The sequence below is a fragment of the Cynoglossus semilaevis genome, chromosome 2, assembly GCF_000523025.1.
Source record: "Cynoglossus semilaevis isolate Cse_v1.0 chromosome 2, Cse_v1.0, whole genome shotgun sequence".
Taxonomy (NCBI): Eukaryota; Metazoa; Chordata; class Actinopteri; order Pleuronectiformes; family Cynoglossidae; genus Cynoglossus; species Cynoglossus semilaevis.
Window position 1 is genome coordinate 8312281 of NC_024308.1, and position 20179 is coordinate 8332459.

Consider the following 20179-nt stretch of genomic DNA (forward strand, 5'->3'; position numbering starts at 1 on the left):
TTAAAATATGTGATGACATACAACGTTTGTAATTTATCTTTATAAGTAAAGCAAAACAAGCAAAAAAACTGAATTGGGATAGTTTATTTGTACACAGCGGCGGTTTCACTTTTGAACCTGGTGATGGCAGCAGAGTAATGTGTGTCAACTTAGCAGCGAAGCCAAGGAAGCTTACAGCGGTGAAGAAGGAAGTGGAGGGAAACCAACGAAGAAGAAGCAGAAGTCCAACTGATTTTCTGTGGGCTCGAGTGTGCGTTTTTGGTGATTTTGTGTGAGTGTATTTACAGGATGCTGCTGATTCTGTCTGAAGAACATAAAGAACATCTGTCCTTCCTGTCGCAGGTGGACACCGAGGGTAAACGACGTTACTGCTCTTCTCTCCGACTGCAGTGTGTGTGTCAGTGTCAGTCAGCTGAATGTCTGCTGACACACCACACTAACATCATCACTGTCACACACCAAAATCGACTTTGTATCTGCTTAAATATGATTTAAATACTTGTTTAAGTTTTAACTGGGACGAGTGGGTATTTACCACCACTACCAGGTTGATCAGTTAACATTGGTGTTAATGATGGACCCTAACATTGACTGCTGAGATTGGCGCCACAGGGTCATGGATGGGTGGATGCTTAATGTACGTGTATTTCTGACTTTTTCCCCATAGTGGTTACAGAGTTTGGTCGAATTGCTCTGGAGTTTTTGAGGAGAGGAAGCAGCCCCAAGATCTATGACGGAGCGGCTAGTAAGGCTCTGCTTCTAATTCTGTGGTACATATGTACATAAGGGGGCAGTAGGACAATGTCTCTGTTTCCGCCTGACTGCGCAGCTTGCTGTAATTTGATGTTAAGTCTGCTACATAGACATAATTCACTGCTATCAGTCGTGCTAACATTCCAGCAAAAATTCACTGTAGACCATGTTCAATAAAGGGAGATTTCTATAAAATTGTATAATAATAATTCTTGTTATAAAATGCTCATGTACAGTACACTAGTGACATTTAAACCTCAGAAACCAACCACACATGTTTAGGACTTGTGTTAGTCATGGATCTACACTGCTGTTGTGAATTACTCAAAATTCAACACTGCCTGCAGGGAAGCTGTCTGTTCCTGTGGACATGGTCCAGCATGGAGTAGAAGGACTGATGTTCCTGATGACAGAGAGCTCCAAACACTTGGTAACTGACACAGTACTCATTCAACTATTATATAATATATAGTATATTATAATACATAAATGTGGTATAATAACACACAACCCTTTAATGCTTTGCATGAGGTTTTACTCTGTGCACATTTGACATTGCTAAGCCATAAAGTCAAACCAAATGTGTTTAAGGTTCAGAGTGGGAAAGGTTAAAAAATATATATTGCTTACTCTTTCACTCTAACAGGTCTCTGATGTGGATTTCCAGGACTCTGTGTTAACCTTGGGCTTTAGCGAAGAGCTCAACCAGATACTCGTACAGGTGACCCTCACATGACTAAACTAGTGTTGTTAATGTACACGAAGGTGATGTTATGACCTCGTCTCAGGGTTCAGTAGCTTCCAGCTTTATTTTTTCCTTCTTATCTCAGCTCTATCTGCAGCACCGCACACAGATTCGTAGCATCCTGAGTCAGCTGCCTCCCACTCTGCCTGCCTACCACAACCTGGAGTGGAGACTGGATGTGCAGGTGTGTGTAAAGCTGTGTTTTGTTTTTTTTTAGATAAATCACGACTGTAGTTCTTTGTGATATTTTTCTGCATGTGGAAATTTGAATTTTTTGGACTTCATCTTGGATTCTTTTTTCCCAGCTGGCAAGTCGCTCCCTACGTCATCAGATCATTCCAATGCTGATGATGCGTCTTCATCTGAACAAAAGTGATGTCAGTGGCAGCAGCACCAGCATGGTTCTACAGACAGACCCCAGTACCCTCCTCCACCTCATCTCCACTCTGGAAACTGCTCTAGCTGCCGTGAAAACCAGTCACTCTCGACGTATTTTACGCAACATCAAATGACGACTCAGATCATTTCCTGTATAGTTTTTGGAGAAAAAAAAGAGACATTTCTGCGTTTGTATCTGCATAAAACTTTTACTGACTGGCAGATGCTCATCATTTTGTAATTTTGATAAATGCTCTGAATCCCATTGAATATATTGTACATAATATTTCTACTTTGTTAATGATTTTACATTAAAGGTACACAGACTGCATTTCATTACATTGGATTTTTTGTTTTGAGCCCATTTCCATACATGTAGCTCTATATGGGAAGATGATTTACTTGGCACACTGAATCAAATTTGTTTGACAAAACATTAACAAGGCCAAATTTATCCTTATAGGGATGTGTGGGTCTTGTGTGTGGTGAAAAATCAGACTGCAGAGATTTGGAGTAGTGTTTTAGCTGAGGTTTCCTGAGGTCTCTAACCCTAACCCTTCAGGTCATTGTTATGGCTGGAATGAAAACGGAATCCTGTTCTGGACGACTTGAGGATCACCTTTTAAAATCTTTTCACATTCCTTTATATTTATAGTCACTCATTATAGTCATAATTCCCCAGTTATGAATGATCTGTAGCATCAACAGAACTTTATATCCTTCCACTGCGGGGACAGTGTTGTTTGACTGTTATTCCTTCGCCTTTATTCGTTGTTTACATGTAAACAACGTTTCTGTGGTGAAATATTATTTTTCTTGTCTCATAATCTGCTTTCGTGTGGAATAAACTTTCGGATCTGCTCTTTGACACATTGTACAACCTTTTCCGTCTATGAATACCAACAATTATTTTACCTTTTAAATTTAAATTACGTTATATATTACTAAAGGCATCGTGTAACTATAAAATATATTGAGGTGTATCGTTATTAAGATATGGATTAAGATATGGATCAAATATAAATAATGTCTAAGATAGACCCGCCCTATCTCTCGTCAGATTGGCTGTTATGATACGTTGCCTCAATCTAAAGCAATCATTACACCCTATTTCTGTAACCTATTATGACGCTATATCCGTCAACCCAATCATATTTATCAATCTAGGTTGGGAGGCGGGACTTAGCTTAGTTACGGGTGGGGAGGAAACGCAAGGCGGTGTCACCTGACCGTTAGCTGCACACAGGAAGTGGATTGTTGAAATTAATATGGCTGTTGTCTCTATACAGAGACGGAGGGCTTTATTTTAAACAGCCATGACATTTTCCGGCTGCGTCAAATTATAGCGCACCGTATCTCATTATTTACCTGTGTACTGTAGCTGCGGTGCCGCTGCTCCGACATGGCGCAGTGCGTTCAGTCCGTCCAGGAGTTCGTCCAGGACTCGTTCGTCCCGATGGTGGCCGTCCTGTGTAGTGAAGAAGCGGAGAGAGTGACCCGCAAGAACAACCTGAGTTTCGCTGAGCTGCTCAGACCTTTTTGTAGACTGACGTCCGAAGGTGAGCGCAGCTGTTTTTCTAATATCTACCGTTGTCATTAGAAACTGAAGCTCCGCAAAGCAGCGACTTTAGCATCTTTGCCTAAGATGTGTTGCAGTCAGTTAGCTGCGTGCTAACAGATGGCTAACAGGCTGGACTGTGACTAAGCAGCTGTGTGTTGACAGTAAAGGGATAAGACAAGATGAAGAAGTCCAGAAGTGACACCTGAGAGCAGCAGGTGTCACCGGACCGTACACTGTCTGAGCACTGCTCGCTTTACAGTTTATCAACTATCGTTAATCTGAACAACAAGTAGCTGACAGGAAGCTAAATGGCTAATGTTGTCCTGACATGGGCTTAAGCGAAATATTGTTAATGTAAAGACTGTTACATAAGAGAGAACGCATATGTAGTCTGTGACAGAGAGCTACAGAATCATGTCTAACGCATTTGATAACACCTGTGTAATGTTATAGTTAGGTTGTACTTATTTGGTTGAAACGGAATAAACAGACGTTTTCAGCATTACAACATTTGTATCTTTGGAATAATCCTTAGGGTGAGGGATTTGGGTTGTGAATTAATGCTACGATAATTGCTTAAATTACCAAACAAGTGAATTATCCCATAAAATACTAAAAATTATAGAATATTTTTATTTTATTTTAGTTTTGTTGAGCAGGATTGTATGTGTTTGGTTCGTTATTCTTTTTGTCAAAGTTGTCTACATATTTTGTCGTCCTGTTTACTTTGCTTTTTACTTATTTTTTTCTTTTAACATTCTCAAAACCGTGGCTGCAGGTTTTTGTGGGTCTAAAAATAAGTTGACACCATCATTTCAACCTATGGGACACACTTTGCTTTACTATTAGTTTGGCATGAATTGAAATGTAATCACAAACCAATCATGCCGGGGTTGGACACCCCCCTGCCCCTATCCACACATTGAGAAGGTGAAAGTGGTAGAAAATTGAAGGGTGCATGGACATTTCATCCAGCATATGAACATTGTCAAATCACAGATCTAAATCCCTGCAGATTGTTTCTGAGGTCCTCCTTTGAAACTGCACGTTGTCGTGTTCATCTCTTCTCCAGGTCACATCCGGGACCCCAACAACCAGGTGCTTGTTGTAAAGAACCTGCGCATCTGTGTTAACAATATTGTGACGACCCCAAACACGGCCACAGCAGCACTAAGCCCCGCCCAGAAGCGGTTCCTCAATGAGGTGGTACTGTCCTGTCAACCACAGGAGAGCGCTGTGGGCAGTGTGATCGCGACAGGAGAATACAACCTCAACTTCAGCGGTAAGAGCTCATTAATCACCAATACCATGGTTATTAAGTAATAAGAAAGGGTTTTTAGGTTCTGCGTTTGTTAAGGTCCAGGTTATGGTCAGGGGGAGAGTGTTTTTTTCATAAAACGACATTTGTGGCATCTGTGTATAGAATTATAAGTTCAACTGGATGGGAAAGCTAGACAGTTTCAATGTTCATTCACTTTGGTTCACTTTCACGTTGCACTTTTAAAAGTGGACTAAACCTCCCTGTCAATGTCGTACTCGTTTAGCGACTCCACGCCAGCCAACCAGGCAGTTTCCAACTTCTCAGTTTACCTCTTTTTTGAGTTGTGCTGTTGCTTTGATTTTTTTTCTTACCTAAACTTCCTCTCTTTAGTTTGTCCATAATGCCTTTGCAATTCTGACTGTAATCAAACCAGATTTGAACATGCAAGCAAACTGAGACCCATATCTCAGAGACGGCGTGTTGAACAAAACTGAGTATATTTACCCAGGAAACAAACTGTGTTCCATTTAAAGAGGACCACACATCTCTGGTGTGTGTTTATTCGACTTATTCAAATTAATTGTCTGTCTGTTTTGTCTCTTAACAAGATGCTTGGCCCAGAGATGTTAATCTTATTCCCACTCTTGATAAATAGGAAGGGGTCAGGCTTGAAGACAAGCATTAGTGATTTCACTAAGACCTTTGAAGAAAGTGTTGTTGATCATTACTATGATCTGGATGAAGATTTAGAGGAAGGACGTGTGATGTTTGCAGAGAGAGTGGGTGGGTGGCTGTCCTCACCCCTGGTTTCTCCAGCCAGACTCCACCTCCTCACCTGCTGCTATCGACATGTCTTATTAAGAGAGGAACACATTCATGAGAAAGCCTTAATCAAATTCCAATATAACTTAAAGCTAAAATTTACTATGACGACAGTTTTCCAAGGATTAAATTATTTTTAAAAAATCCAATATAACGTCATGCCTACTGTGTATATTGCCATATACTGCAAGTATATGGCAATATGTGGTATTGTGATACACATTGGATCACCAATACACACCCATACTAAAATGTCATTTCAGCTAGAAGTGTTGAGACTTTGGCTCAATTCATTGTCTCTAAGTTTTAACCTGTTGTTTGCCACATTTTAAGCTGGAAAGTGTGATGTCACTAACATCCCCTCTGACTCTGTGCTTTCACCTGTTAGACCCCTTTTTTAAAGCTAACATGCCATGGTACAGTACTTGGAGAGAGACACTGTTGGAAGTCAGCACCATCAGACAGTATGCAGGTATCACAGTCTCACCATGGTTCATGTGTGGATGCTCTTGGTCCTGCCAGCTCCACCCCTACCCTTCTCTTTCTCTAGTTTCCTGTAGCTGCAGTCTCCTGTAGATGCCCATGGTGGTTGGTCCATTGTGGTCCACACCTGTGGAACACACTTTCTAGAGGTCACATACATTTGTCTTCTTCTAGTAATAAACTGTCTTTTGCAGTGAGGAAATGGACAAATGCTTGTGTAGATCAAATTTCAGGTGGAACAATTTGCCTCCAATTAATGTCTCAAAATACCATGCAAGTGCTAATGGACATGAACCAGTTCTGGAGAAGACACCACTGCAATTAATGGTCCAAATTCTTGTTAGGCCCAAATGTGGCCCGTACATGACCACAGTCTGGTCCAGACAGTGGTAAAATGAGAACCATTGAATTTTTTTTTTGTCAAAATTCCTCTTTAAAAAAAAAAAAAAAATTTGTTCTTGTGATGTCATTGTCAACGATGTCCAACGTTGTCCTCTGTGTCAAACAAAATAAAGGATTATGTTTTTAATACGTTAATAGACGTTCATGCTGTCATGCAATGTGATGTTAATATAAAGAACATATTGTAACAACAGAGCTGTGACTTTTAACTTTTTTGTTAAATTAGTCCAATGGTGGTGCTGTCCTGCTGCCAGCATTAAAAAAAGTTCTAGCAGAAACACTGTGTCTGTCCAGTAATCAGTTTATGTTGTGTAGCACTTGTAAAGGTTTTTTGATCAGGTAAAGATACCTATAACATGGTTTAAAGTCTGATCCTGTGTTTTCTCTTTGTAACACACCTGCTGTGTTCTCAAACAAGCAGAAAGAGACTGAGAACTCTGTGTCTCCTGTGTGGTGGACCACAGGTTCTTTTTTTTTCTTCTTTACAGTACTCTGAGATCTTTAAAAATATGTGTTAAAAACAGACAAGATTATATCCTCTTTAAGCTACGTGCCATGGGAAATGGAAATTTACAGTGGAACATTACAGAGTAATTAACATGTTCTCATGTGTCTTATATTATTTTTGTTCTTTGTCTGTAGCCACCACGCCTTGGTTTGAGGCTTATAGAGAGAACTTCCTCCAGTCGATGCCTGCCTCTGACCATGAGTTCCTCAATCACTACCTCGCCTGTATCCTTTTTTTTCATTGTTTAACCTCTTCTAGATAAACATTGTGTTAAAATCATTAAAAAAAAAGAAAAGTTAAATGTTTATTTTCGTTTCCTGAGTGGCACAGCCTTTGGCTGTAACTGACAAATTGGTTCTGTTTAAACTCTGATCGTCCAGGGAAATATTGTTGACCTGATGTGACCTTTGTTCTGACCTTGACCCGGGTATCTTCAGGCCTGCTCGTGGTGTCTTCCACTGAGGCTGTTCCTGTGGAACAGTTCATCAAACTTTCACAGGAGCAGCACAGGATACAGCACAGTGGAGAATACACCAGTCCAAAGTGGTTCATCCCCAACACCCTCAAGTACTATGTTCTACTGCATGACATGGGCGAGGGCGATGAACAGAGGTAAAAGGAACAAAGTTTCACCATGGAAATGTGTTGCTATGGTTACTATTGCTTAGCCTCCAGTTAGTGCACTGATCCACAGGCTTGACTAAAGGTCTGAAACTGTTTGTGTGTGACTGGTGACTTCCTCCTTCCTCTCCAGGGCAGATACAGTGTATGAGGACATGAAACAGAGGTATGGCTCTCAGGGCTGCTACCTGCTGAAAATAAACTCTCGGACCCTCTCCACTGAAAAAGACGAACAGATCCCGGACCCCTGGAGTCAGTATCTGCACAGGAACAGTCTGCACAGTCAGGTGAGATGTGTGGCCTTGTCCATGCGCAGTCAGGGATCGTGGTCCGGATCAGGGACTGTGGGCCTGAACTACATTGGCTTTAAATTAAAGGTCAATTCAACCCAGTTAATTCACATGCACATACACAATGACCAAATGAGAAAATAAAAATATATAATTCACATCAAAATCTGAACTCATGGATTCCACACTAACGTGGTCTCTGCAGAGTATTTTCATTTCATTTATACTTATTTTACATGTACATGTGCATTTCTTTAAAGATAAAATATTTAATTTAATTTGAAACATATTTCAACAACTAGATTCAGTTATTGACTTTTTTTCCATCATCACACCTTGTTTACTTCTGTCTCTTTTTGCAGGACACACTTGATGATGTAACAGTGAACAGTGGCCCAGTGGAGAACAGTATTAATTCAGATGAGGTCGTCGGGCAGAACTCCACAGAGAAAGGTCATTCATTTCTACAGCATGTGTGTTTGTGTGATGTTGTCGTCATGTGGTCGATAAAGTTATAGCTCTAGCGAGGCACATGTCGTCATTTGGTCAATATTTGTACATTTTTCCAGCAGACACAGTATCCAACAACCTGGATGGACATCCTCTGCAGCTGGACTCTGGGAGCAGCTCTGCTTCAAAGAAGGCTACCAGAGAGTCGGATAACACATCAGGAGGAACAGGAAGCCACGGGACCTGTCTGAGCCTGAACGACCACGACCACATCAGACAGTTCATCCAGGAGTTCACCTCCAGAGGTCTCCTGTCACACATCGAGAAGAACATTAGGCAGCTCAACGACCAGGTATCCTGAACCCTTATCCTGACCCATGATCTACATCTTCTTCCGTTTTTGCAGCCATTTTCTTTTTGAAATATTTAGTGCTAATAACCATAAACTCAATCTCAAGAACATTAAACTGCACCATTCTCATTCATTTCCTGTATAAATGTATGCACTTGGGCTGCAGATGGTGTTGTAACTCAACCCATGGACTGCTGTCCACATGTATGTCCTCCTACATGTCCCACAGTCCAATTACAGCCTGTGCTCCGAGGTCTTTATTACCAACAAGTGAACCCACAGTAAATACAGAGCTCAAAAAATGCATGTTATTTTTAACTCCTTCAAAGGCACTTGAAAATATCCCTGTCTTGATTTGACTGATCTGCACCAACACTGTAGTTCTGTGTAAAACTGGTCTCTCCTGTCAGTGAGACTCTAAGTCCTGCAAAGTGAACCCTGTTCTCTGTCCTCAGCTGGTCTCCAGGAAGGGTCTGAGTCGGTCTCTGTTCACTGCCACCAAGAAGTGGTTTGGAGGAGGGAAGGTTCCTGAGAAGAGCATCAGTGAACCAAAGAGCACGTTTGGCCTTCTGTGAGCACCGCACCATAGTCACAGCTGACATGACACCGCAGCAGATGATCTTTTATTCATTCCTTCAGTCACTGTGCTCTTCTGCTCTGACGTCCATGTCTTTGCTGTCAGATATCCTCCAGAAGCTCCGGAGCTGCAGATCAGGAAGATGGCAGATCTGTGTTTTCTGGTGCAGCATTATGAGCTGGCCTACAACTGCTACCACACTGCTAAGAAGGACTTCCTGTCAGACCAGGCCATGCTGTATGCTGCAGGAGCACTGGTAAGAACAGATGCACTCACCAACTCCTCATCTTAGAATCTAGAGCCTACTGTGTTCAAAGTTCTCTTCTGAAGTTGGTTAAACTACAGGAGGTTTTGTCAGTTTTTGACAAAGCAGAGCATTAAAAAATGTGGCTGCATGTTTTTCAGAGATAAACATTTTCACTCCCACACCTGTAACACCAGAGCAGCATCTGCAGTTTTCTCATCGTTTCCAGTTACTTGCTAAAAAAAGTGCTCAGAGCAGACATTCCAGGAATTCTCTAAAGAAGTATCCTGTCAGCTCTGTGGGTGCAGTTTGGTAAGAATGCTGCAGGAGAAACTCCACAACTTGTGGTACATTTTCCAAACCCTGATGAGAATATTATGTTGTTGTTGAGGCATCTCATTTTCCCACGGCTGTCATCAAATTCCAGACAACGTTAACGCCCGGTTCTTCAGAAATGATCAGGAGTAAATGTTGGAAAAATCACTTGGAGTTTGATCTCCCCATGTCCCCTCGCCCTGGGGTTCAAGGCTTTTAGCTGCTTGGCTCCTCAGGTCTGGGACACCTCACCATCCAAACTCCTTCTTTTTAAATCACATCTGACAATTGAAACTGTTTAAACAGCTCATATTCACCTATGATTCCTCTGTACAGTCCCTTCATGTTCTCTGTACATACTTTACTATTACAAATTTTATTTAGTGTTCATGGCCTGGAGTTTTTTCCAGTGGGTTTATTTTATTTAGTGTAAATAATGGTCTGTTCAACATTCACGACTGATGCATATCTATGTTGGAAAACAACAGAAGGGTTTGTTTTTATTCTTTAATGTAATAAAAAGGGACAAAATGTACGAAGACAGTTCCTAAAATGAACCTCTGTTGTTGTCGTTGATTTTTTTTTTTCCTGTTTCCATCTCTGTGTCCTGTCTCATTTCTAGGAAATGGCTGCAGTTGCTGCATTTCTTCAGGCTGGAGCACCTCGACCGTATCCTGCTCATTACATGGACACGGCCATACAGACGTACAGAGATGTTTGCAAGTAAGACCCGGTTCAGTTGTCTTCTTTCTTTGTGTCTTTGTCCATGGTTTAAAACCGATTAGTGTCACACAGAATCTTGAAAGACCAAAAATGTTTTTACATTTTAATTGTGATTATTTAATTTATCCTGTGTTCTGTGTACTTGTCTAGGAACACAGTGCACTTACTTCTGCATACAAGAATGACATGAACATTATCATCAGAATTCAGAAATGATTTATAATTTATTGTTAAATTATGAAATAATGTCAAAGACCACAGGAAGTGGTAAAAACAGAATGAATTAAAAAATGCTTTTTTAAAGTTAGTGGATGTCTGTAGGATCAGGTGCTCAGTCCTGACGTCTTCTCTGCAGGAACATGGTACTGGCTGAGAGATGTGCTTTACTCAGTGCTGAGATCCTAAAGAGTCAGGGAAAATACTCTGAGGCTGCTGCTCTGCTCATTAAGATGACCAGTGAGGTGAGGACTGTTCTCACACTGACCGCCCAGACATTACTGACATGTCAGATGATTTCAACTGATAAAAGTTGCATTTTCCTTTTATGTTCTTCTAAAACATGACCCTTGTACTGACCTCTTGGTGACCTCCTGGTGACCTTGTTTCTTTAGGACTCTGACCTGCGCAGTGCTCTGCTGTTGGAACAGGCAGCTCACTGCTTTATTAACATGAAGAACCCGATGATCAGAAAGTTTGCCTTCCACATGATTCTGTCTGGACATCGCTTCAGTAAAGCAGGACAGGTGGGTTAGTTAGAATGAGGAACCTGACTGACAGAACATCTGGAGTTTGTTTCTCCTCTTCCTTACTTTCTGCTCCTCACCTGCCTCTCTCTCCCCCACTTTCTTCACTGTAGAAGAGACATGCACTACGCTGTTACTGCCAGGCCATGCAGGTGTACAAAGACCGAGGCTGGTCTTTGGCAGAGGATCATATTAACTTCACAATCGGCCGTCAGTCGTTCACACTCCGTCAGCCAGAGAATGCTGTTACAGCCTTTAGACAAATCCTGACCAATGACAGCAGACAGACAGCCACGCAGCAAGCAGCCTTTCTCAGAGAGTACCTCTTTGTTCATAAGGTAAAACACAGCCAACGTACACATGCGTATGAGGAGATGTTCCTCATGTCAGAGAAACTAAAAAATGTCTGAATTTGTGTTGACAGAGTGTCATGGGTGGGGATGGAGTGAGTCTTCCTCAGCTTCCTCTGCCCTGCATCCACAGCTCAGTTACCAGGATTTACTTTGGACATGAACGTTGCCTGGCAGAAGGTAGATGACGATGTGATCAGTCAGATCTGCTGATAGAGTGCTCTTTAGTCCAAACAGCTAAACATCAACTGTCAAATGTTTCCTGCAGGAGAGAAACAGGCTGCGACCCACGTGTCCTTGGATCAGGAGTACGACCAGGACCTGGCCGCCATGTGGTGCAACCTGGAAGAACAGCTAGTGGCTTCTGCCAACAGAGGGAGCATCCCTGTCAACTTCCAGCCTACACAATACTGCCTGAACAGCCAGACTGACAACCAGCGCCACCCTCTGGCTGTGGTGGAGGGTAAGAAGGCCTCACCTGACAGATACTAAAATCTTTTACATTCAGTGGTACTCAGAAAACCTTATACATATCTGAAACGATTTTCTAGAGTTCTGAATTAATTTTTAATTACATCAGTCATACATTTTACCTGTAAAATTAAAAAAATAACAATCTTATCATCAGTCATATATTTTACCTGTAAAATTAAAAAAATAACTTTACAGCATTATTGTCTCTGCAGAGCCCATCATTGTGGAGGTGACATTCAGGAACCCTTTGAAAGTTCCTCTTGCTCTGTCCAATCTCTCCCTTCTCTGGAAGTTTACTGCTGACAGTTCACCGAATGACAGGACGACTCCGCAGTCAACAGTAGAGCCAATCACAAATGAAGAAACACTGGCAACTGGGGTGACTGGGTTTATTTAATTTTTACTATTTTATTTTTTGTATTTAAAGAAAAATTAAAAATGAATTGCTCACATTCTCTGTTGTCTTGCAGGAGAATCAGAAGGACGACATTGTCACCACTGAGACGATACTTAATTTCCACCTCAGTCCTGAGGAAACAAAAACGGTGAGGAGAACATGTGGATATATAACATAAGCATGATATAAATGTTCTGACACATTTTAATTTAGAATACTACAATAAGGAAATGTGTTCATGTTTTCACAAAATCCAATATTTATCTTGATTTGTTGATTTCAGGCCCGTCTCAGGCTGCTGCCACACAGAACTGGACAGTTGAACATTGTTGGTGTGGTGTATAGCCTGTCTGAAAGTTCCGCTGGAGAGACTCCTCCCAGTACTGATGGTAATGTAAAGACACAGACACACATACAGACAATTTCTTGGACTCACCTGTAGTCACTCTCTTCACATACTGACCACCCTCAGATAAATTATGTTGCCACGGTTACAGCAGTCTGTCTGTATGTCTCCTCTTCTCCCTGGTTTTTATTTATTATTTATATGCATATAGAACAATAAACACGTTTTGTTTTTTCCCACCTTTCAACAGCTCAACAGACGATAGATTTGATGGTTTGTGGAAAACAGGACCTGAACATCCAGGGTCTACGGCTAAACCAGACCAAAGAGGACAAGATGTCAGTGAAACATGGACCTGATCGACGTCTGGATCCCATCATAACACCGTCCATGCCCTTGATGGAGGTACTGTGGAGCTGCTGTACATATTTACAGTTTCCCCATCTTCAACCTTAGAAAGATCAAAATATTGCACAAACACAATCAGCTAATGAGAACAGATTTTTATAAAAATAAATAAATAAATGCATAAATGCAAATGAATAAATACACAATATAAAATAAAAATAGTTACTCCCAAAGGCAATAATAAATCTTTGTGTCTGTAGGTCTTCTTCCTGCAGTTCCCCACTGCTCTGCTGTGCGGCGAGATCAGAAAAGCCTACGTTGAATTCTGCAACGTCAGCAGTGTTGCTCTGTGTGGCCTGCGGGTTGTGTCCACGCACCCTGATTTCTTCACCTTCGGCAGCCAGGCCACCACCCCTGTGACCCCACTTACTCCCACCTCAGCTGAGAACTGCTCGGCGTATAAAACCCTGGCCACGCCTCCACAGCTGGACTCTGTGGCTTCTGAGGTTTTGGTTTCTGCCGAGGTTTTCAGCCAGTTCTCCAGTGTGATGGACATTCCAATAGAGGGTGGTACATTGCTGCCTGGTGAGTCCACGCAACTGCCACTGTGGCTCAGAGGGCCGGATCAGGAGGGGGTCCATGAAATCAACTTCCTGTTCTATTATGAGAGCACGGAGAAAAGGAACAAGATCAGGTAGAACAATGTGGAACTGTAGAACCTTTGTTTCTTAAAGAACAGTATGAATGATGTTTCCTCACATTCTCTTTCCTTTTTGTGCAGCCACCGTGTGCTACGACACACAGTGTTTATTTGTGCCAGTCGCTCTCTGAGCGTTCAGGCGTCGGCCTCTCGCAGCAGTGTTCCTCCACATCACAGCACTAAAGAAAAGGGCAGCAGTGGAACGCTGGTCTTTATCGACGTGGAGAACATTAACACGGTGAGAGCAACAGAAAGTTGCCCAGAGTCTAAAAACCGTCTCTCAGTGCTGAAAGTAATTTTGAATTATTTTCCTCTTGTTTTCTCTCAGAGTGAATCTGGTGTTCGTGAGTTTCACATCATCCAGGTGTCCAGCAGCAGCCAACACTGGCGCCTCCAGGACTGTATCAACCCAGCTAGAGAAAAAGGTGAGTGAGACACAATGAGCTGGGCTTTCTCCTGTAGCAGGAACAATTCAGCATTTCTTTCTTATTTACAGTTACCAATAGGGATATTGTCTTTTTAAGCCTGCTAAGCAAAAGAAAAACAAAAAAACAAACTGTAGCTTCCCTCAAAACCTTATTTTGGTTCACCATGGGTTGTGAAATACTGCAATATTTCATTTCAATATTCATATTTGTATTGGTATTCTACAAAAAGGTATTTTTTGTTATTACCAATTAGCAGTCAAATATTCCTGGTGTTGGTTCATTTTATTTATTTTTTTCTTTCTTTTCTAGTGATTTCAAATGTAGATCCCTCTGTTCCAACGTTAGTAACCTGATGTGAAAATGGAACAGCATTGTGTGTTTAATATGATGAGAGTTTGACTACAGTTTAATTGCAAAATACCAAGAAGCCGCCTGCCTTCCAGGCTGATACAGTGTTCGTCTCTGTTTTGTCTTCACTTCCAGACTGTAAACTCGGCAGCAGAGAACGAGCCAAGCTCTGCTTTAGGGCGACACGATGCAAACCTCCACGAGGTATTAAAACACTGGCTGCGTCAAACACTCAACCTGTTTTCTTTCACATTGTTAAAAGTAAAATCTATTTTGCTGTGTTTGTAGCTACCTCGGACACTGTCAAGAAATACACTTTCGCAGACCTGAATTTGGGAAATGAACGGGTATTTGCAGCATGTAAAATAAAAAAGGTCATTGTGATTATAATTAGCATAGGTACCAGTTGTTCATTTTCTTTCTTGGCTTTGCCATCTTTCCCTCTTGCCACAGATCATCAGTTCATCCACACCTTGTGGAGATTTCTTCTTCCGCTGCCGTAGGACCCCAGCGTTGTCACGGACGTCATCCAGCACCAAGAGTCAGGGTACAGCCTCCTCTGAGAACAAAGCTGATGACATCACCAACATAGTCAAGAAGTGTAATGAGCTGGATCTCAATATCATTGTCATCTGGAAGGTACATTAAACATGTGTGTGTGACATGGGGTAACCTCGCACATTGATGTCAACAATTCTGAAGCATGTATCATTTATTTGTGCAGGCCTACGTTGTGGAGGACAACAAACAGCTGATCCTCGAGGGTCAGCTCCATGTGGCGCTGCAGAGTCTTGGCAAAGAGGCCACTTCTCTGGCTCCTAAAGAGGTCAGACATATCTCACACACACATACACACACAGGCATGCTTATGTTCAGCTGGGGTGTTTGAGGAAATCTTGAATGCGAGTCATCTGTGTTTCAGGAAGCTCAGGAAATGGTCCTGCTCAAGTTTAAGTCGGAGCTGCCGGTTCCAGTCCCTCCACCTTCAGCAGAACTGTCACAGCTCATTAAAACCAACCTGCACTACCCCGAAATCTACACACATCCATTTGGTCACAACAGGTCAGCAGCACATCGGCACACATGTTCAGTCATAATGACTTCTAAGGGTCTGTAGCTGTTAGCAAGAATCATCACAGCAGTGAGTCACTCTGTGGTAAAGTCAGTACATTAACCAGAGTGAGTAAAGGTGTCTCTGTGTCTCCAGTCTGTGTCTGGTTCCTGTGACTCTGTCCTTGTCAAACTGCTCCATGGCTCTAGTGGACGTTCTCATCGACTTGCAGCACAAAAGCAACAGGTTGGTTTCTCAATGTCACAGTGAAAAAGCTAAAGCAAACATGTTGCACTAGTGATTGATTTTTTTTTTTTTTAATGAAGTGAAAGACCTCAGCAGGTTTTTCTGTGAACGTCTTTGTCCTTTCTGGAAGCCGGTTCCCTTGTCTACTACTTTTTCTGAAAATTCTTCAATTTTTTACTCAGGATATTTTTGAGAGGATGGAGTCATGTCCACATCTACATATTGATACAAATGTATAACTTCAATTAATTGATTCATTTTTCTTTATTCCGTTACAGCCCAGAGTCAGAGGTCCACCACTCGTTCACATGGGTGGGTCAGACCCAGTACAAGCTGCAGTTAAAGCCTCAGGAGGTTCTGGCTCTGACTCTAAGAGCCTGTTTCTTGCAGGCAGGAGTTTACAACCTCAACACGCCAAGGATCTTGGCCAAACCTACAGAGCAGATGTCCCTAAGTGAAACGAGTCAGCAGACGGCCAGTCCTGCTCTCATCATCATTAATAAAGCCTGAGGAGATGATGGTGGGCGGGAGATAACAGGGACTCTGTGGACACCAGAATCCACCAGCTACTCTAAACTGGACCATCAGCTGGTCTGGCAGAGAAATGCAAATGTTTTAAATCATGAGTTCAATGTTGAAAACTTAATTTAAAAATGTGGAGACTGAAGAGCTACAGTGACAGACACTTTATTAACCTCAGATCCATTTTTTCTGTCAAGTTTCTGCATGTTAACTTATCTGCACAGGGTCCTATTGTCATCATCATTTTTCTATGATCCTGGCTGTTGACCATGCAGACCTACTTGTACTGTCTACAATTGGCTCCTTGTCTCTATTTTTCTGATGGCTTTTACGCCAACATGGTTTTGGTTCCCAGACAAAAAAACAAACGAAAATAATTAGATGTGAGCCTGAAATGTTTTTTCTGGGATCAGCAGGTAATACTTGTGGAAGAAGGATGTCGGCTGGATATAATGAGAAAATAAATGGTCAGTACAAAGAACAGTAAGCTGACAATGTGTTTTAAAGGTTAATTGATTATGGTTTTGGTCAGCATTACTGTGGTTCAACATTACTGGTACAAACAATAGTCTGGATCCTTCAGATCAACAATGTTCCCAACAAAAGCCATGTCAGTCCTTGTCTGTGCTGAAATGTTGGCTTTTGTTGTTAATTTGGACCAGACGTTTCAGTCCCATCTAAGACCTTCTCGGTGTCACTGTACTGGACAGTCATTAACCTGATGCTACAGATTTGTGTCAGGTTTCTGACTCCAGACTGAAGTGAGGGACTTGGAAACACCATCCAGATTATATCGGTATATTTTGATCCCTGGTAGAGCTTCAGACTACACTACAGACTAGAGTCATGTCCAACCAATCAGCATGACCCCATCCTGTCTCGAACCTCACAATAATGTCATTCAACTCTGTGTGCATAGACTTGACAGCTTTTCTGAAATGTATGTAATATATTTATATAACAAATTTGATGTATATAGTAAATAAAATGTAACTAATGATACTGTAATGATGTATTTGACAATGTGTTTATTACAGACCTGATTACAATGTTGCAGTAAGGAGTTCTAAAGGGAGTTTTCAAAGCTAAGATTCTTTTTGTTTTATTTGATAGAGGTTCTCAAATGGGCTCTTAGGGCTATTATTCATTCTTTTTAGTAGCACCTCGAGTGAGTGATCTTGTAATTCATAACTCATACAACACCAACCTTTGTTGGTGTTTGATGACCTCTGGCCTCCATTTCTTATGTATCATCTACGCTATAGCTATTTGTATTTTTGGTTTGTAAGAAAAATATTTTGTAGAATCGCTCGCATTTTTACATTATGGTCACACACACTGTTCCCTGAACAACGTCAGAGTGACGCTGTTTCGCAACTAATCACATTTACCGTTGCACCTGCTAAACGTTACGGTTGACGACACCTTGCCGCGGGAAACCCGAATGCTTTTACATGGTTTGCTTTAGCCGTAGACTATACGGCAATACCGAACTTAAAAGCAACAAACAACGCGAAGGCTATTGATATTATTAATTATTAATCAATGCAAGCGCAGGTTTAAGAGATGGAGACACGCTACCACAGCACCAAAAAGTTACTCCTAACAGACTTCGTTTCTTCTGAACAGGTAACTTATAAGTTTTTATTATTATTTTTTAATATTGGTAATTTCAGACTGAAGTGGTCAGCAACGTAGCAACTTCTCCCTGCTAAGGGCACAGACACCGTTAATGGGCGGGCGGCCACTTAGAGAACCTTAGCCTACTCTTGCTAGCTACTAGCGTGCTACTAATTCGATTATTTTAACATTTAGGCAGGATCAAGTTAAAAATAATCGTTACATTACAAATTAATCACCTAACTTTCAAGATGGCAACTGTGGAATCCAAAAACATTAAACGTGTACTGAAGATATCTCTCTCTCTCTCTCTCTCTCTCTATATATATATATAGGAAACAGGAAAACTATAGAATATAAAATATACTAAAGTGTGATTTGGCTCGTATAAATCTTGGACATGACAACAATCAGTTATATATGCTACTATTAAGAAAAATATTTACATGTATTACTTGAAAATTTATTACACACCATATTTAAACATTATTTTAAAAAGTGATAGGGAATAGTAGAAAAGTTAATGTTAATCAATCACATGTGATTCCTTGTGTTATTTCATTTTCACACAGACACACGCACACAAATGGCCAATTCAATCTTCTAATCCAGCGACAGTCTGGTACTGCAGTGAGTTCCGGTACAGACAGTAATGTTGAGTCATGAAGAGGATGTCAAACACCACGGAAAACAGACCCAGACCAAACTTTGTGGGATCACCAAAGATCAAGTCCCACTGATCTGAGGAAAAATACACACACAAAAATTGAAGTATTTTGTCAGTTTATGTAGTGATTGAAGAACATAATTAGTTACCGTTGTTGTAGGACTGTAGGGTCATCTGTAGAATACTGAGGACTCCTCCGGTAAAGTCCAACAACACATTACCAATACTCCAGCCCTCCGTGCTCTGACGTCTGTAGTTCATGTACGCCTGTAACAAACCATGTCTGTTAATAAAGATTATAACACTTATGATAAAGAAGTTCAGACTCTGCATATTAAAAGCAATTCATTCAATGCTTAATACAGTTAGATGTATTCTGTGCCAACTGGTACATGTCAAGCTTACCTGTGGCACATATTTGATCAGAGTGACAGCTAGTTTAATGTAGGAGAAGTAGTACAGATAGTCCAACCAACTGATCTTCTTGGCCACAGCGACAAACAGACTGACCAGAGCAAATGTCCAGGCAATCAAGAGCAAAATCTTGGCTGTCCACGACACCTTCTGACCTCCCCTCTGTAAAAGACAAGAGGTCAAACCTACTGTCAGCCAATGACACATCTGTTAAAGTGAAATGTTATCAGGTGCACCCATTGAACTGCTTACTGACAAAAATACTCAAAACAGGTCAGGAAGTCTGCAACATTTACATATGCAGACAGCAATAATGAGCCACTGAAGTTTAGACAAAAAACAAAAAAAGTTAATTGTCAACACTTCCACAACAATGGACACGTACCACTGGTGGTACTTGGGCTCCCTCTAGTGGCACAGCCATTATTGTGTTAATGGCTGTAAACTTAACACCCATTACGTGAAGAGCTCCAATATATTGTGTTAATGGCTGTAAACTTAACAGTTCAAGAACAGAGCAGCTGAGTGTTTAGAAATAAATAGAGTAGAAATGTGTCTTATGGTGTTTGTTGCCGATATGTGAGTGTGAACAGCTCACAAACATCCATCATGCCCAGTATTAACAGTGAAAAGCTAGGAAAGGAAAGTGAACTACTTGTCATTGTGTCACAGCTCACCACTGCTTTTAACCCATCACCAAAGTGAATAGTGGGCAGCTTTAAGCACCCAGGGAGCAGTGTGTGGGGACGGTTGCATGCTCAGAGCACCTCAGTGGTAACTTGGCAGCTGGTGGACTCGAACTAAGCCACCAATGCCCCAGCTGCTTGTTATGATGTAATGTAACATTCCTGGCCATCACTGTAGTCCTGATGCACCTCATACACAGCAGCCTGGCAGATGTAGATCAAACACAGCACCACAGCGTGCAGGCTGAAGAAGACGTCATTAGCAGTGACAGGGTTGATCCCATCTGGGTTTTTGATTAGAAACTGCTCCTGCAGAGGGCAGCAACAGACACGTGAAAATTACATAGTGTCACA

The 20179-nt window shown here is 41.5% G+C and overlaps 3 protein-coding genes across 6 annotated transcripts in view; 2 read left to right on the forward strand and 1 right to left on the reverse strand.

Moving 5' to 3' along the window:
- The first annotated feature begins 163 nt into the window (after positions 1-163).
- Positions 164-2207, forward strand: commd2 (COMM domain containing 2). The gene is made up of 6 exons (XM_008335012.3): positions 164-355; positions 668-745; positions 1101-1183; positions 1400-1474; positions 1584-1682; positions 1804-2207. The coding sequence occupies exons 1-6, from the start codon at positions 289-291 to the stop codon at positions 2008-2010; spliced, it is 609 nt and encodes a 202-aa protein (XP_008333234.1). The 5' UTR covers positions 164-288; the 3' UTR covers positions 2011-2207.
- Positions 2208-3083: 876 nt separating this feature from the next.
- trappc8 (trafficking protein particle complex subunit 8) lies at positions 3084-17446 on the forward strand. Of its 4 annotated transcripts, none has more exons than XM_008335022.3 (30): positions 3084-3435; positions 4510-4719; positions 5909-5992; positions 7048-7137; positions 7351-7525; positions 7668-7821; positions 8187-8277; positions 8394-8626; positions 9082-9197; positions 9309-9459; positions 10385-10485; positions 10841-10946; positions 11097-11228; positions 11342-11566; positions 11653-11758; positions 11847-12041; positions 12265-12431; positions 12523-12597; positions 12733-12838; positions 13046-13200; positions 13404-13837; positions 13925-14081; positions 14172-14268; positions 14755-14823; positions 14908-14966; positions 15073-15258; positions 15344-15445; positions 15542-15681; positions 15827-15916; positions 16195-17446. In XM_008335022.3, exons 1-30 carry the CDS (start codon positions 3279-3281, stop codon positions 16424-16426), a joined length of 4395 nt encoding a protein of 1464 aa, XP_008333244.1. In that variant the 5' UTR covers positions 3084-3278; the 3' UTR covers positions 16427-17446. The 4 variants fall into 4 exon arrangements, with proteins under 4 accessions (XP_008333244.1, XP_016897779.1, XP_008333254.1 ...); XM_017042290.2 differs by having other exon boundaries at positions 8397-8626; XM_008335032.3 differs by lacking the exon at positions 5909-5992.
- Positions 17447-18053: 607 nt separating this feature from the next.
- The window catches only part of ctns (cystinosin, lysosomal cystine transporter), a 4534-nt gene continuing 2408 nt past the window's right edge, over positions 18054-20179 (reverse strand). Inside the window, 4 exon segments of the mRNA XM_025065369.1 lie at positions 18054-18799; positions 18875-18992; positions 19131-19301; positions 20015-20134. Coding sequence (XP_024921137.1) covers positions 18654-18799; positions 18875-18992; positions 19131-19301; positions 20015-20134 — 555 coding nt within the window. The 3' untranslated portion in view covers positions 18054-18653.

What these genes read in the sequence shown, in the direction of transcription:
- trappc8 (XM_008335022.3), top strand. Translation starts at nt 3,279, where the DNA reads ATGGCGCAGTGCGTTCAGTCCGTCCAGGAGTTCGTCCAGGACTCGTTC. An exon ending in GACTCCTCCCAGTACTGATG is followed by an intron (nt 12,839 to 13,045) that starts GTAATGTAAAGA and finishes ACCTTTCAACAG; the next exon opens with CTCAACAGACGATAGATTTG. An exon ending in ACGATGCAAACCTCCACGAG is followed by an intron (nt 14,824 to 14,907) that starts GTATTAAAACAC and finishes CTGTGTTTGTAG; the next exon opens with CTACCTCGGACACTGTCAAG.
- commd2 (XM_008335012.3), top strand. Translation starts at nt 289, where the DNA reads ATGCTGCTGATTCTGTCTGAAGAACATAAAGAACATCTGTCCTTCCTG. An exon ending in CAGAGAGCTCCAAACACTTG is followed by an intron (nt 1,184 to 1,399) that starts GTAACTGACACA and finishes TCACTCTAACAG; the next exon opens with GTCTCTGATGTGGATTTCCA. An exon ending in TCAACCAGATACTCGTACAG is followed by an intron (nt 1,475 to 1,583) that starts GTGACCCTCACA and finishes TTCTTATCTCAG; the next exon opens with CTCTATCTGCAGCACCGCAC.